Source organism: Myxine glutinosa, chromosome 10, assembly GCF_964187855.1.
Source record: "Myxine glutinosa chromosome 10, kmMyxGlut1.1, whole genome shotgun sequence".
Classification (NCBI taxonomy): Eukaryota; Metazoa; Chordata; class Myxini; order Myxiniformes; family Myxinidae; genus Myxine; species Myxine glutinosa.
The window spans coordinates 62,774,399-62,789,369 of NC_136270.1; the positions used below are offsets into that span (position 1 = coordinate 62,774,399).

The 14,971-nt window shown below is 38.1% G+C and overlaps 1 protein-coding gene across 1 annotated transcript in view; it reads right to left on the minus strand.

The window, feature by feature from the left end:
- Positions 1-14,971, minus strand: part of LOC137433624 (carbonic anhydrase-related protein 10) — a 295,408-nt gene that overhangs the window by 217,454 nt on the left and 62,983 nt on the right. The window contains exon 2 of the mRNA XM_068125924.2: positions 8,345-8,419. Within this exon, the coding sequence (XP_067982025.1) occupies positions 8,345-8,419 (75 nt within the window). The remainder of the gene's footprint in view (positions 1-8,344; positions 8,420-14,971) is intronic.

The window sequence follows — 14,971 nt, forward strand, 5'->3', positions numbered from 1 at the left end:
TATATAATTGGCCGCCTCACGCCTACGTCACGCGGAGAGCTGCCTGCCATGTTCCATCGCCTGCACGGTACGAGTCGGGGACTGGACGAGCTGTGGACGCCATCTTTGGACCCTCAATCCGACCATCTACAAACCCCGTGTGAGTGAGTCTGAGAGTGAGTCTGAGTGTGAACGGGCCCGTGTTCAGGGATAAGTATAAGACTGTATAAGGCTGCCCTGTGCATCTGCTTCTTCCTCTTCCCTGTACATTCTTTCTTTTTCTTCCTCTTCTTATTTGTACAAAGTGTGAATAAATTACCTGTTCTTCCTGTTTTCCCTCTTAATTCGATCGTCTCAGTGATTTCTCAATTGGGTAAGCGTGGCACGATTATAACTGCTCCAATCGGGTTAATACCTGTTAACGGCCCGAATCGCGGCTCGCTTCGCTCGGTGTGTCCACTAACGCCGTGGTTCGGGTCGGGTTATTTCCTTGCTTCACGGCCGGTGTTAGTACTTAGGTAATAAGACTAATTCGGCTTACAACCCTATTTAACACCGACCGGAAGGAACGTGATAGCCCCTGGATCGCGTCGGCTAGTAAAAAGACAAGGGGATTAATCCCCCCTTGATAAGGGGAAGGCCGACGTTGGAGATCCGTAACAGTATATATACACAAAGAATTAAGTTAAGCACCCCCCCGTTTTTTTACAACCTCGCACATTACAAGTTTGTTGTCGTCAAAACAGTGTAATATACCCATGATATTGCTATATTTTCTGGAAAAGTGATATTATGGTCACATAAAAACATAACAATCATGCCGTTTTCAATATTTTATTCTGAATAATTTAAGGTGAAATTTTTTGGGAATTTTAGGCATATTTTCACCTCAATTTAAGTATGGAGCTATAGGTCCATCACGGACAGTGTGGATGACGTTTATGTTTTCTAACGTACAGTCATTGTTCTGAGAAGACCTCTAGCGATCTTTGCGTCAATAACGTGTGTAGGACCCACGTGATCGGATCACTGACTCAACCCTACGTCTCATAGACCCTGTAAGCCGTCGTATGCGTTGCTGTGGCAGGTTGTTCCATTCCCGATGTAATGCACGTTCCAATTCATCCAGATTGGCTATTGGAGGGACCATCTTCGCAATTTGTCGTCCCAACATGTCCCAAACGTGCTCGAGGGGGTTCAGGTCAGGACTGTACGCAGGCCAGGGGATGGTTGTCACAGCACCTTGCTCCATCCGATCACGTGGGTCCTACACACGTTATTGACGCAAAGATCGCTAGAGGTCTTCTCAGAACAATGACTGTACGTTAGAAAACATAAACGTCATCCACACTGTCCGTGATGGACCTATAGCTCCATACTTAAATTGAGGTGAAAATATGCCTAAAATTCCCAAAAAATTTCACCTTAAATTATTCAGAATAAAATATTGAAAACGGCATGATTGTTATGTTTTTATGTGACCATAATATCACTTCTCCAGAAAATATAGCAATATCATGGGTATATTACACTGTTTTGACGACAACAAACTTGTAATGTGCGAGGTTGTAAAAAAACGGGGGGGTGCTTAACTTAATTCTTTGTGTATATATATATATATATATATATATATATATATATATATATATATATATATATATATATATATATATATATATATATATATATATATATATATATATATATATATATATATATATATATTTGTATACAGAATCGAGGCTCGTGTAAGAGGTAACACATTTAACATGGAAACATGCGCAGACACATAAAACATGCAACGAAGGTAGCGGGAGACAAGAGGGGGAGAGAGGGAAGCACACAAGCAAACAACAGAAGAGAATAGGGATGTCCGTAGATCTGTGGAAGGGGGAGGGCTGGGGGAGGAGGTGGTGGTACACGGTATAAAGCAAACGAACACTTCTAGGAATTTCAGGAAAGAAGTTGGGGATTTAAAGAGGCGGATTTCGGGTGTTTTAACGGGGTTAGAAAAGATCAATGTTTTGGATGGGGGAAGATAAGAGATGGTGGTGAACAGCTGTTTTAAAGACCTGGAGGAGGAAAGGGATTGAATAGAGTGTGAGAGTTTGTTCCAGAGGTGGGAGAAAAGAGGAATGAAGGAGTGAAGGTGAGCAGAGAGTCTTGATTTTGGCAGTTTAACCATAAGAGGGTTGCTGGCAGATCTTGTGCATCCTGCAGGAATATTTGGGGAACAGAGCACAGACAGAACAGGGGGAGCAAGGCTGGAGAGGTGTCGGTAGAAGACAGAAAGACTACCCACCTGCCTGTGGTAAGAGGGAGAAAGGCCCTCAGAATCAGCTTCATCGTGAGAGTTTCCAATGATTCTGAAGCTTTGGTTTCAACCGTGTGAAGCCGAGCTATGTGTGAGGCAGGAGCACCAGCCCAGAGGGGAGAGCATTATTCCATTAAGCTGTGGATGAAAGCTTAGTGTGTGGGGAGGGGATGCGAGGAGTGTGAAAGAGTGACAGAGCAGGATTTTAGGACCCGTGGGCTGATGCCGTCTGGTCCAGTTGCAGAATCAGAGTCGAGGTTTAACAGAAACTTCTCCACCTTGTCAGAAGAGAAGGACACAGAGTCCAGGAGCAGTTGGGTACGACTGGGTACGGTGGGTCCAGAGAGAGATGGGTTTGGGGCACAAGATTTTGAGGCAAACACAGAGTTGAGGCATTCACTTTGTCACGTGCAGTGTCAGCTGTGTAGCCGTTTGAGGTTAGGGAGGGGATGGAGGGGGAACAAACACCAGAAACAGATTTGACCAGACGCCACCAGGATTTGGAGGGGGGAGACAGGTTTGAGAGTTCATTCTTGAGAGTAGAGAGATAGTGCTTCCTGGTTCTCCTTTGCGTAGACACACACTTGTTCCGAGCTTTGTGAAAGGAGCTGAGATTGCCTTCAGTTGGATTAGCCTTCCAGGTGGCAAAGGCAAGTTGTTTGAGGGCAACTGCCTCACCACAAGATTAAATTTATTAACAGTTATTAACAGTGATAACGATATAGATCATTTTATAAATCATTACAAATGATAACAAGATCATTATTAACAGTGATACCGTAATTTCAAATGACTGAGTAAAATTACTCACTCCTCTATATTTTTTACTGCAAATACAAATGGTGATCGTCTCACATCCAGCGTTATAGTTGTGAAAACAACCGGAATGGTGATGTATATAATCAATCCAAATTGAGATGCGTGTAGAAAAAGCTTTGGATGACATAAATTCACATTTCCTGAGTGGAAGGAAACAAAATGGTGAATGGCTCTAACACTGATATTGCGTGTGCTCCCTTTCAGTGACAAATGCGATGTCACTTCCGTGAACATGAGGTCACTTCCTGCATGACAGAGAAATAAAATTAATAAATACACATGGCTTTTATACATTGAGATTGTTTATTTGGTTCCAGGGCCACAAGGGAAATTAAGCGAGATTTTGGCATCTATTGTTAAAATGTGGGTCTTTGTGTGTATATATATATATATATATATATATATATATATATATATATATATATATATATATATATATATATATATATATATGTCGTTGATTGTTATCTTCATAATTTGTGTTTCAGAAGGTGTGTGTGTGTGTGTGCATGTGTGTGCTGCTGCTTGCTTGCATTAATAGTAAATTGCAGGAACTCGACACCTCACATCCAAGGATATTTCCCATATTTCCTATATCTCTCCACTCCCCCCCCCTCTCCCACCGAGTCCGATTTGCATCCAGGAAAGCAATAGTTATGGTTAACCATCTTGAACTGCCACTCTTTAGTTAAATGCTGAAAATGATGATAAAAAGACGATTTGAGTTACAGATTTCATGCTAGCAACGGCAGGTTAAAGGTTCCCGGCGAACAGAACAGTCACTGAAAATACACACACAGCACATGTGTGAAAGGCATTAATCTATATAATAATACCGTAAGGACTCGACATTGTTATCCCTTTTACGCCGCACCCAGTGATCCGAAGCCCACGGCACTAATGCATTTTCCATCTACGAACCGCGCTCTTTGTTTATCACGTACAGCCATACTCGAAAAATCTGAATTCGCCGACTTTGGGACCCAAAAGCATCCGATTATCGGCCGATACGACGCCATCTTACGACACCATCGTATTGGCGTCTGCTGGGCGAAGGCGATGGTCAAATGGTCTTTATCGTCATTTTAATAAAGTTAAATGGAGTGATGTTTTGGAAACGTTTTTTGAAGTTTGAAGTTTTTTCGAATCGAAGTGAAGAAGTTTTTGAAGTTTTGATTTTGGAAACGTTAAATGGAGAAACAGTTTCACAGGAAGAGAATGCGATGCGATGAAGAAGATTCCATATTTATTTTATTTTTTTGAACCACAAAAGATTGAAGCTCCACGAAGTCCACAATGTGAAACTACGTGAATGTAATAAAATAACAAGTACAAAAAGTTTTAATTAAAACAAAAGCCGCGTCGATGTTACACAATGCCTAGATGCAGCTGTGCCTATAACGTCGATGTTATAAGCACAGGACATTCCTATTGATTCGATTACTTGATGTTATTTTTGTGCAAAGTGAAAATATATCTCGGCAATTTCCCGTATGTGGCGACACGTGAACGAAGCTATGCTCCTCTCTCCACATTATTGTGACGACTGACGACGTATAAATTAAATATTTCATCGTGACGATTGTCATCAAATGGACGAATTTTTAATATATCTCGGCATTTTCCCGTCTGTTATTTCGGGCGGTGTATGACTGAGCATGCCGCGATTTAAACAAAATAGTATATATATCTCGGCATTTTCCCGTCGCTTATTTCGGGCGGTGTATGACTGAGCATGCCGCGATTTAAAAAATATATATCTCAATGGACTTGAAGTTACAGGCCTTTGAGAATTCATTTCGTTCTATAAAGGGCAACTTTCATCGGATTTTCTTCCCGTTTTTTTTCAACCGAGTCAAACTATGTTGGCGACTGTGAAAAATGAAATGATATATCGAATTTGATTTGAAAGAAAACTGTGTGAGAGGAAGACACCACGGGCCTACAAAACAGGCCTCAAAGCTATGCGAGTTAATAAAATGGTGGATATTTGTTTATATGAAGGCTCTCCCAGAATGGGTGGAGCTATGGTTCCCAGAATGGGTGGAGCTTTGAGGTTTTGTCTTCTCTGCAAGAACAACAACAAGAAGAAGAAGAAGACGTGGTAACAACAACAACAGCAGAGTGCACTCTATGAGCAGCGTCTGCGACGCGGCTAAAAATGTACATAAATGACACAGTTCTATGAAACAGTTTCACAGGAAGAGAATGCGATGCAATGCGATGAAGAAGAATCCATCTGTTCCGCCATTTGTGCCGGTGTCGTCGATGGCGGTGTACGCTAACCTCATCAGGTGGGTTTACCATAATTTCTTCCATATACTGTGATAACAACGAAGTGAAACCGATCAGCAGCCCATCAGTATCTGCTCTATTCATGGTGCTTAAGTTAATCCTTCAAATCATTTAAAAACAACCCAACGTTGACGAAGCATGGCATACGAGGCCCGTTCAAAACGTTCACGGAACGACGTACTCTCAAAGGTCTGAGGCCAAAATGTTTGTTTTTCCCCCCCCTTACACAATGGAAACAACAACTGGATAGGTAGGGCCGAGGCCTACGCTTACGTTTCGCTCCTGCATCTGCCACCGTTCATGATTATCAAAGTAGGCTTTACCCTGTTCACGATAAGGTAGAAATCAGTGAGGTGTATACGAAGAGATAAAAGGATGGCATTGACTTCGAGACGGTACGTGATAGTTGGCTGTGGCTGGCTGATGCTGCGTTTTTTTCCTAAGTGCCATGGATGCTGATGGACATAATAAAGGTATCGGCTGATCTCTCATCATAATATTACCCGATGGAAATGAACTGTTTCTTTGTTTGTCATTTCCTGTGCAATAATGTCAAATTGATAAGTCAGACATCCTTTTCTATTGACAGCTGCACTCCTTTTCAATGGCATCGTCAAATGATATGCATGTTCTTCTTTCATATAATTTTACACATGCACAATCAGTATTTCAACTCTTGCAGACATTGGAAAGGAAGTTGACTCACAGGCCAACTCTCTGGCTCAATCACAGGCCGACGCACAGGCGATGTAATTGTGAGTAGCATTTTTGCACAAGTGAAAATTGAAAATACACGTTTTTGGTATGTGGCTATGTTATTTAGTGTTTGTTTTGTCTCTAACAATATACAATACAAAGTCAGGAGGTGACACTTTATACACAGTGTAAGTTGGATTCTACAAAGTGTCGCCTTTTTCTTGATTTTGTTCACACAAATCCAACCCACACCATATAGTCTCATAAAAAATGGCCAGAGTGGTGCTATGCCGATTCCTATTACGAATCCATTCATTTTTCAAAAGTATATCGTAGCGTTGTCATTTAAGTAGATTGCAATAAATACGTTGTTCATATACGCACTCTTCATTCTCATCTTTCTTCCTAACTCTTACTCGGACAAGCAAATCCCCTATGCCATCCATAATGGTACACTCTATCCATACACCACATCCTCCCTTCCGTGGATGTTCCACGGGTTTCGGCTAGTATGTCATTATTAATGTATGTAATTAATGTATGTCATTATTAATGTATAAAACATTAATATGTCATTGGCATTAATATGTCATTTAAAAAGTCACATATTAGTTGTGGATGTCAGAGATTCCAAAGCCTCTTGAAAACAGCAGGCCATTATGTGCTGATACCCATAGTCAACACATTAATTCCATGTGAATATTTGTTCATAAGGCAATGACAACATTCCAGTTTCATCTATTGAAAAACATCTACTTGGGAGTGCCTACCCTCCACCTGGGCAGGTTGTATCGTTGACGATGTGTTTGTCAAGGAAGTTGACAATTATGATGGAGAAAATGTCATTGTTTGCTGTGGCATTTAGTATCATGTTCATACTTTATAGGAATCTTGAGTGCATTAAATTAATTTGGATTATTTTCTAAACGACACAGAAGATGGAAGTGCATAGATGCCAGGCCTGCGCTATAAGGGATCTGCGGGAGCACGGTCCATGGGTCATTGGGTCATCCTGGCTGCTTCTGTTACATCGTGGCTATTCGGTGTGGCGTTGTTGTGCGAAGTTGGTGTTATGGCTACGTTCTGCCAATCCACGTCTTCATATTCTTTCATGCGTTGATACGAACATCTTACTTGGTGGTTCCATCCTTGGCCCACCAGTCCTTAGACATGATGTCTTAAATGTCACTAAAATGTCAGTTTGCCTTTGCCAGTTGAAGGTGGTGTCTCAGGTTTCTTGCTGGTCGGAAATTCTTTATTATTTCAGTGACTGATTGATGCTTCAACCTGCAATTCATCACAAGCGTCAATTCACACCTTGATTTCAGCCTTGTAATGCTGGGAGAGATTGATGAGATTTTCGAGACCCCCTTATTGCTGCCAGCTGTTGGAATTTGTGGGGGGAGAGGACGAAACAAGGAAGTGGTTGGCTCCTTGATGAGCGCATCGTATGCGGCAGTTTTGTGTAGATCGCACTTTTTTTAGGATGAAGGGATCACTTTTGAGGTGACCAATGTACTTCCCAAATGGAGGAGAAATGTGTTCGGTGCTCTCTCGGAGTTCATTTTGGGGAAAAAAAAACTATGAATTCTAATTCCTTGGCCAATGAAGGGCAGATTTTATCAATGATGTCATCACAAGGTTATAACAAGAAAGAGCAATCAGAGATTAGAGACCCCCGCCAGGATGTATTTTCAGTGGTTTTTAAGGCTTTTGTGTTAAAACAAATATGGCGGCCGAACCACGTGACCGATGACGTCAACATTATTATTTTTTCATCCCCAATTTATACCTACATGACGCTCAAGAAATTTCATCTTCATAGGATGAAGTTTTGTACTTGTCGAATTATGACGTCATAATGGAGGCACCTATGACATCATCATTAACATATTTTATTCCCTAATGCAAGGCCTTATTTAAGATAATGAAATTGAAAACACTAATCTAAAAAAAAAAAATGTTCGTTCGGAATGGCATTTGCAATTAAATATATTATCAAGAATACCTGTAGGTATAAATTCTATTGGACTTGCATATTACCAACATGTTATTAATTATACCTTTTCCTAAACTCAGGTGTAAACAAGTCAGGTGGTTTCTGTAGTAGGATGCAGGATTCAGACGCCAGAGGTTTCCATCACATATCGTACATTAATGTTTTCATTTTGTCCTCATGTTATATGCAGGCTTCCCATGTGAGCATTGTGGAGGAAAACCATTTGGGAGAGGAGAACATACCAGGGATAAAGTTTCCTGTGACCACTTCCTTGTAGGCCCACCAGTCATCCGCGGTGCCACGTTCACCAAACTGACCTAAAAGACACAACAAAAATGTTACTTGGCCATATGATCCTGTGCATTGAAAACGTACAATCGACACGACATCACAAACTTGGAATGATGTCACGAGTTTCTCAGCCCCATTCTTCCTCGTCGTGTGGCGAGCGCATCGCCCGGGGCTTTTAAGTTGCCATTAAGTGATCATTAATATGCAGTGGGAAGGTCGTGGTCGAGGGACGACATCTCTGGATCAAAGATCATGTCTTTTCAATCTCACTGCGAAAGTCATTTTACAATATATCAGGTGCCGAGCATCTTGAATCACCCATCTCACTCCATAACCTTCACAGGTATGGTGGGTGCTTCAACAGGTGCCCTTGAACCTGCAATTGAGTAAGAAGTCGTTTTGTATTTTGTGCATTTTGGATTTACTCCTTATTAACTCTTCGATGCAGGCATCAAAATCCTAAATAAACGCAGCCATTGGGCCTCGGAGGCCCAACAGATGTATTCGTGTAACCTTTTTTTTAAAAAGTTTTTTTTTCTTTAATATCCTTTTTCAATCCAAGTCGATGCTCATGGATGTGTATTTGCTCAGAAAATGTGAATCATTGATCCTATTAGTTGGAAGAATCCCATACAAGTCATGAATCCTTTTTTTTTTTTTGCAAAAATATTTTTTTGTTCTTGGTTTTTCAACTTTTTTTCTCTAAAAGGTTGAGGCTCATGGAGGAGTATTTGCTTTAAAAATATGATTCACTAATCCTTTTATTTAGAATGTATATGTCCACACCTGTCAAAAAATCCTACACCTATGCAGCCATTGGGCCTCGGAGGCCCCACAAATGTATTTGTGTAAAGTTTTTCAAATTTTCATATTTTTGTCACTGAATTATTTGTAACCAAGTTATCGGAGCATATAATTAGGGCTCATGTCAAGAAAATAATGATATAACATAGTAGTACAACAACATTTATGCGTGACCTCGAAAGCCCCAAGCCTGCGTTCGTGCAGGATTTTCGGGTTATACGTGAAGAATGAAGATTTTCCCATGAGCCTGAATGAAATTTTTATTTATTTATGTCACTGAATTTTGTGTAACAATGTGAAAGTCAGTGAAAATGAGGCTCATTCCCAAAAAAAATTGAACAGCATAGTTTTTGCAACAAAAAAAACCTTGTGGGCCTCCGAGGCCCCAATCACTGCATCCAAGGGTTAAAAACAAAATAACTTGGATAAATGGTTGACAAATGCTGCATTTCTCTCTGTTGTTCCACTGAGAGGACATCGATTCCACTCCAAACGAGGTAGATATAGGTGGCAACAGTGTTTTACCCACAAGCAGGTGCCAGCTCTGGTGGGGGCTTGCATGTTGGGTTCCGTCTGTCCATCCGACCATCAGGAGCCACTACCAGAAAAAGTCTGCATTCATTTATTTCGCATTCAGTACACGTATGCAACACCATCTGGGCATGAGGCATGTCTGACGTCAAATGAGTTTTGAATCGCAGCAAAAGTCACGACACGCGATTTTATTTCCGAATGTTGGCATTTAACAAAAATTAAGTACAGGAGATAGTCAGGTTCACTATGTTTTTTCGTGCCAAATTTTTTGGAGATTAGCAAAACTATACATTTTTTGAATAGTCAGAGCATGAGGAATCCAAAAATTAATGTTGGCATTTGCGTAGACACCTTTGCGAAAATGACACTCAGGACAGTGATGAAGATCTGTAAAAGCATATTCCTGAATGGTATAGACCTCGTAGATCCTGTGTATAGGACTTATAGTTCAATCTGATACGAACAAGGCTGCTTTCTTGCTTTATAAACCCATACCTATAACTTCAAAGGACTTGCAATATCATGTATTATGTAATACAGTTATATCACAAATATAAAGACAATGGTTTTCAATCACCTTTGTTTGTTGCTTTTCTATAAACCTGAGCACTATTTTGAGGCCTTTATTGGATTCCTTGGCCAGGGAAAACATAGGATTAGCATATTTAATTAAGTTTCAAGGTTGACTAGAAGCCGGGATAGCGCAAAATATGTATTTTATGGTGGCCATTTTGAAAATCCAAAATGGCGGCCAGGCAGGTGTCTGTGCAAATGCCAACATTGATTTTCGGATTCTCCATGGTCTGTTGATTCCAAAAATGTACAGGTTTGCTAATCTCCAAAATTTTGAACGAAATTATATTTGTTAACATAGTGAACCTGACTAAGAGAATAAATAGTGCAGATTGTATATGCTTTCGGAAACCATTATTTATTTATTTACACATTACCATTTTTACTACCAACAAATATCTCTGGATTATTTACTTTTGCACTCTTTGCCATCTCCACTTCCTTCATATTTATTTATTTACACATTACCATTTCCACTACCAACAAATATCTCTGGATTATTTATTGTTGCACTCGTTACCATCTCCACTTCCTTCATATTTATTTATTTACACATTACCATTTCCACTACCAACAAATATCTCTGGATTATTTATTGTTGCACTCGTTACCATCTCCACTTCCTTCATATTTATTTATTTACACATTACCATTTCCACTACAACAAATAACTCTGGATTATTTATTGTTGCACTCTTTACCATCTCCACTTCCTTCATATTTACTTATTTACACATTACCATTTCCACTACAACAAATAACTCTGGATTATTTATTTTTGCACTCTTTACCATCTCCACTTCCTTCATATTTACTTATTTACACATTACCATTTCCACTACAACAAATAACTCTGGATTATTTATTTTTGCACTCTTTACCATCTCCACTTCCTTCATATTTACTTATTTACACATTACCATTTCCACTACAACAAATAACTCTGGATTATTTATTTTTGCACTCTTTACCATCTCCACTTCCTTCATATTTATTTATTTACACATTACCATTTCCACAACCAACAAAGATCTCTGGATTATTTATTTTTGCACTCTTTACCATCTCCACTTCCTTCATATTTATTTATTTACACATTACCATTTCCACTACAACAAATATCTCTGGATTATTCATTTTTGCACTCTTTACCATCTCCACTTCCTTCATATTTACTTATTTACACATTACTATTTCCACAACCAACAAATATCTCTGGATTATTTATTTTTGCACTCTTTACCATCTCCACTTCCTTCATATTTACTTATTTACACATTACCATTTCCACAACCAACAAATATCTCTGGATTATTTATTTTTGCACTCTTTACCATCTCCACTTCCTTCATATTTACTTATTTACACATTACCATTTCCACAACCAACAAATATCTCTGGATTATTTATTTTTGCACTCTTTACCATCTCCACTTCCTTCATATTTATTTATTTACACATTACTATTTCCACAACCAACAAATATCTCTGGATTATTTATTTTTGCACTCTTTACCATCTCCACTTCCTTCATATTTACTTATTTACACATTACCATTTCCACAACCAACAAATAACTCTGGATTATTTACTTTTGCACTCTTTACCATCTCCACTTCCTTCATATTTACTTATTTACACATTACCATTTCCACAACCAACAAATAACTCTGGATTATTTACTTTTGCACTCTTTACCATCTCCACTTCCTTCATATTTACTTATTTACACATTACCATTTCCACAACCAACAAATATCTCTGGATTATTTATTTTTGCACTCTTTACCATCTCCACTTCCTTCATATTTATTTATTTACACATTACCATTTCCACAACCAACAAATATCTCTGGATTATTTACTTTTGCACTCTTTACCATCTCCACTTCCTTCATATTTACTTATTTACACATTACCATTTCCACAACCAACAAATATCTCTGGATTATTTATTTTTGCACTCTTTACCATCTCCACTTCCTTCATATTTACTTATTTACACATTACCATTTCCACTACAACAAATAACTCTGGATTATTTATTTTTGCACTCTTTACCATCTCCACTTCCTTCATATTTACTTATTTACACATTACCATTTCCACAACCAACAAAGATCTCTGGATTATTTACTTTTGCACTCTTTACCATCTCCACTTCCTTCATATTTACTTATTTACACATTACCATTTCCACTACAACAAATATCTCTGTATTATTCATTTTTGCACTCTTTACCATCTCCACTTCCTTCATATTTATTTATTTACACATTACCATTTCCACAACCAACAAAGATCTCTGGATTATTTACTTTTGCACTCTTTACCATCTCCACTTCCTTCATATTTATTTATTTACACATTACCATTTCCACAACCAACAAATATCTCTGGATTATTTATTTTTGCACTCTTTACCATCTCCACTTCCTTCATATTTACTTATTTACACATTACCATTTCCACAACCAACAAATATCTCTGGATTATTTACTTTTGCACTCTTTACCATCTCCACTTCCTTCATATTTACTTATTTACACATTACCATTTCCACTACAACAAATATCTCTGGATTATTTATTTTTGCACTCGTTACCATCTCCACTTCCTTCATATTTACTTATTTACACATTACCATTTCCGCTACAACAAATATCTCTGGATTATTCATTTTTGCACTCTTTACCATCTCCACTTCCTTCATATTTACTTATTTACACATTACCATTTCCACTACAACAAATATCTCTGGATTATTTATTTTTGCACTCGTTACCATCTCCACTTCCTTCATATTTACTTATTTACACATTACCATTTCCACTACAACAAATATCTCTGGATTATTCATTTTTGCACTCTTTACCATCTCCACTTCCTTCATATTTACTTATTTACACATTACCATTTCCACTACAACAAATATCTCTGGATTATTTACTTTTGCACTCTTTACCATCTCCACTTCCTTCATATTTACTTATTTACACATTACCATTTCCACTACAACAAATATCTCTGGATTATTCATTTTTGCACTCTTTACCATCTCCACTTCCTTCATATTTCACTTCTTCACTTCACTTCATCCATCCAGACATCTTCACTTCATTACTTATTTACACATTACCATTTCCACTACAACAAATATCTCTGGATTATTCATTTTTGCACTCTTTACCATCTCCACTTCCTTCATATTTATTTATTTACACATTACCATTTCCACAACCAACAAAGATCTCTGGATTATTTACTTTTGCACTCTTTACCATCTCCACTTCCTTCATATTTACTTATTTACACATTACCATTTCCACTACAACAAAGATCTCTGGATTATTTATTTTTGCACTCTTTACCATCTCCACTTCCTTCATATTTATTTATTTACACATTACCATTTCCGCTACAACAAATATCTCTGGATTATTTACTTTTGCACTCTTTACCATCTCCACTTCCTTCATATTTACTTATTTACACATTACCATTTCCACTACAACAAATATCTCTGGATTATTTATTTTTGCACTCGTTACCATCTCCACTTCCTTCATATTTACTTATTTACACATTACCATTTCCGCTACAACAAATATCTCTGGATTATTCATTTTTGCACTCTTTACCATCTCCACTTCCTTCATATTTACTTATTTACACATTACCATTTCCGCTACAACAAATATCTCTGGATTATTTATTTTTGCACTCTTTGCCATCTCCACTTCCTTCATATTTATTTATTTACACATTACCATTTCCACTCCAACAAAGATCTCTGGATTATTTATTTTTGCACTCTTTACCATCTCCACTTCCTTCATATTTATTTATTTACACATTACCATTTCCACTACAACAAATATCTCTGGATTATTTATTTTTGCACTCTTTACCATCTCCACTTCCTTCATATTTATTTATTTACACATTACCATTTCCACAACCAACAAAGATCTCTGGATTATTTACTTTTGCACTCTTTACCATCTCCACTTCCTTCATATTTACTTATTTACACATTACCATTTCCACTACAACAAATATCTCTGGATTATTTATTTTGCACTCGTTACCATCTCCACTTCCTTCATATTTATTTATTTACACATTACCATTTCCACAACCAACAAAGATCTCTGGATTATTTATTTTTGCACTCTTTACCATCTCCACTTCCTTCATATTTACTTATTTACACATTACCATTTCCACAACCAACAAAGATCTCTGGATTATTTATTTTTGCTCTCTTTACCATCTCCACTTCCTTCATATTTACTTATTTACACATTACCATTTCCACTACAACAAATAACTCTGGAATATTTACTTTTGCGCTCTTTACCATCTCCACTTCCTTCATATTTATTTATTTAGTTCGTTGCTTTGATGCAAAATATACACGTTCAATTTTAAGGTGCCACCCTGTTCCCAAAGAGAACTTGCATCCAAGTTCATCCTATTCCGGCTTACCGTGTTGCCGCACTCCATGGCAGCTCCTTCACGCTAGCTTCTTTGTGAAGATATCAGAGAAAGAGCTGTGGCTGAATATCTATCTTGTGGAAGTATCTTCGTCACATGATTCACAGTTGCTGCCCTTGACATCACGGCAGCATTTGACTGAGTCTGACATCAAGGTAAAGCCACTA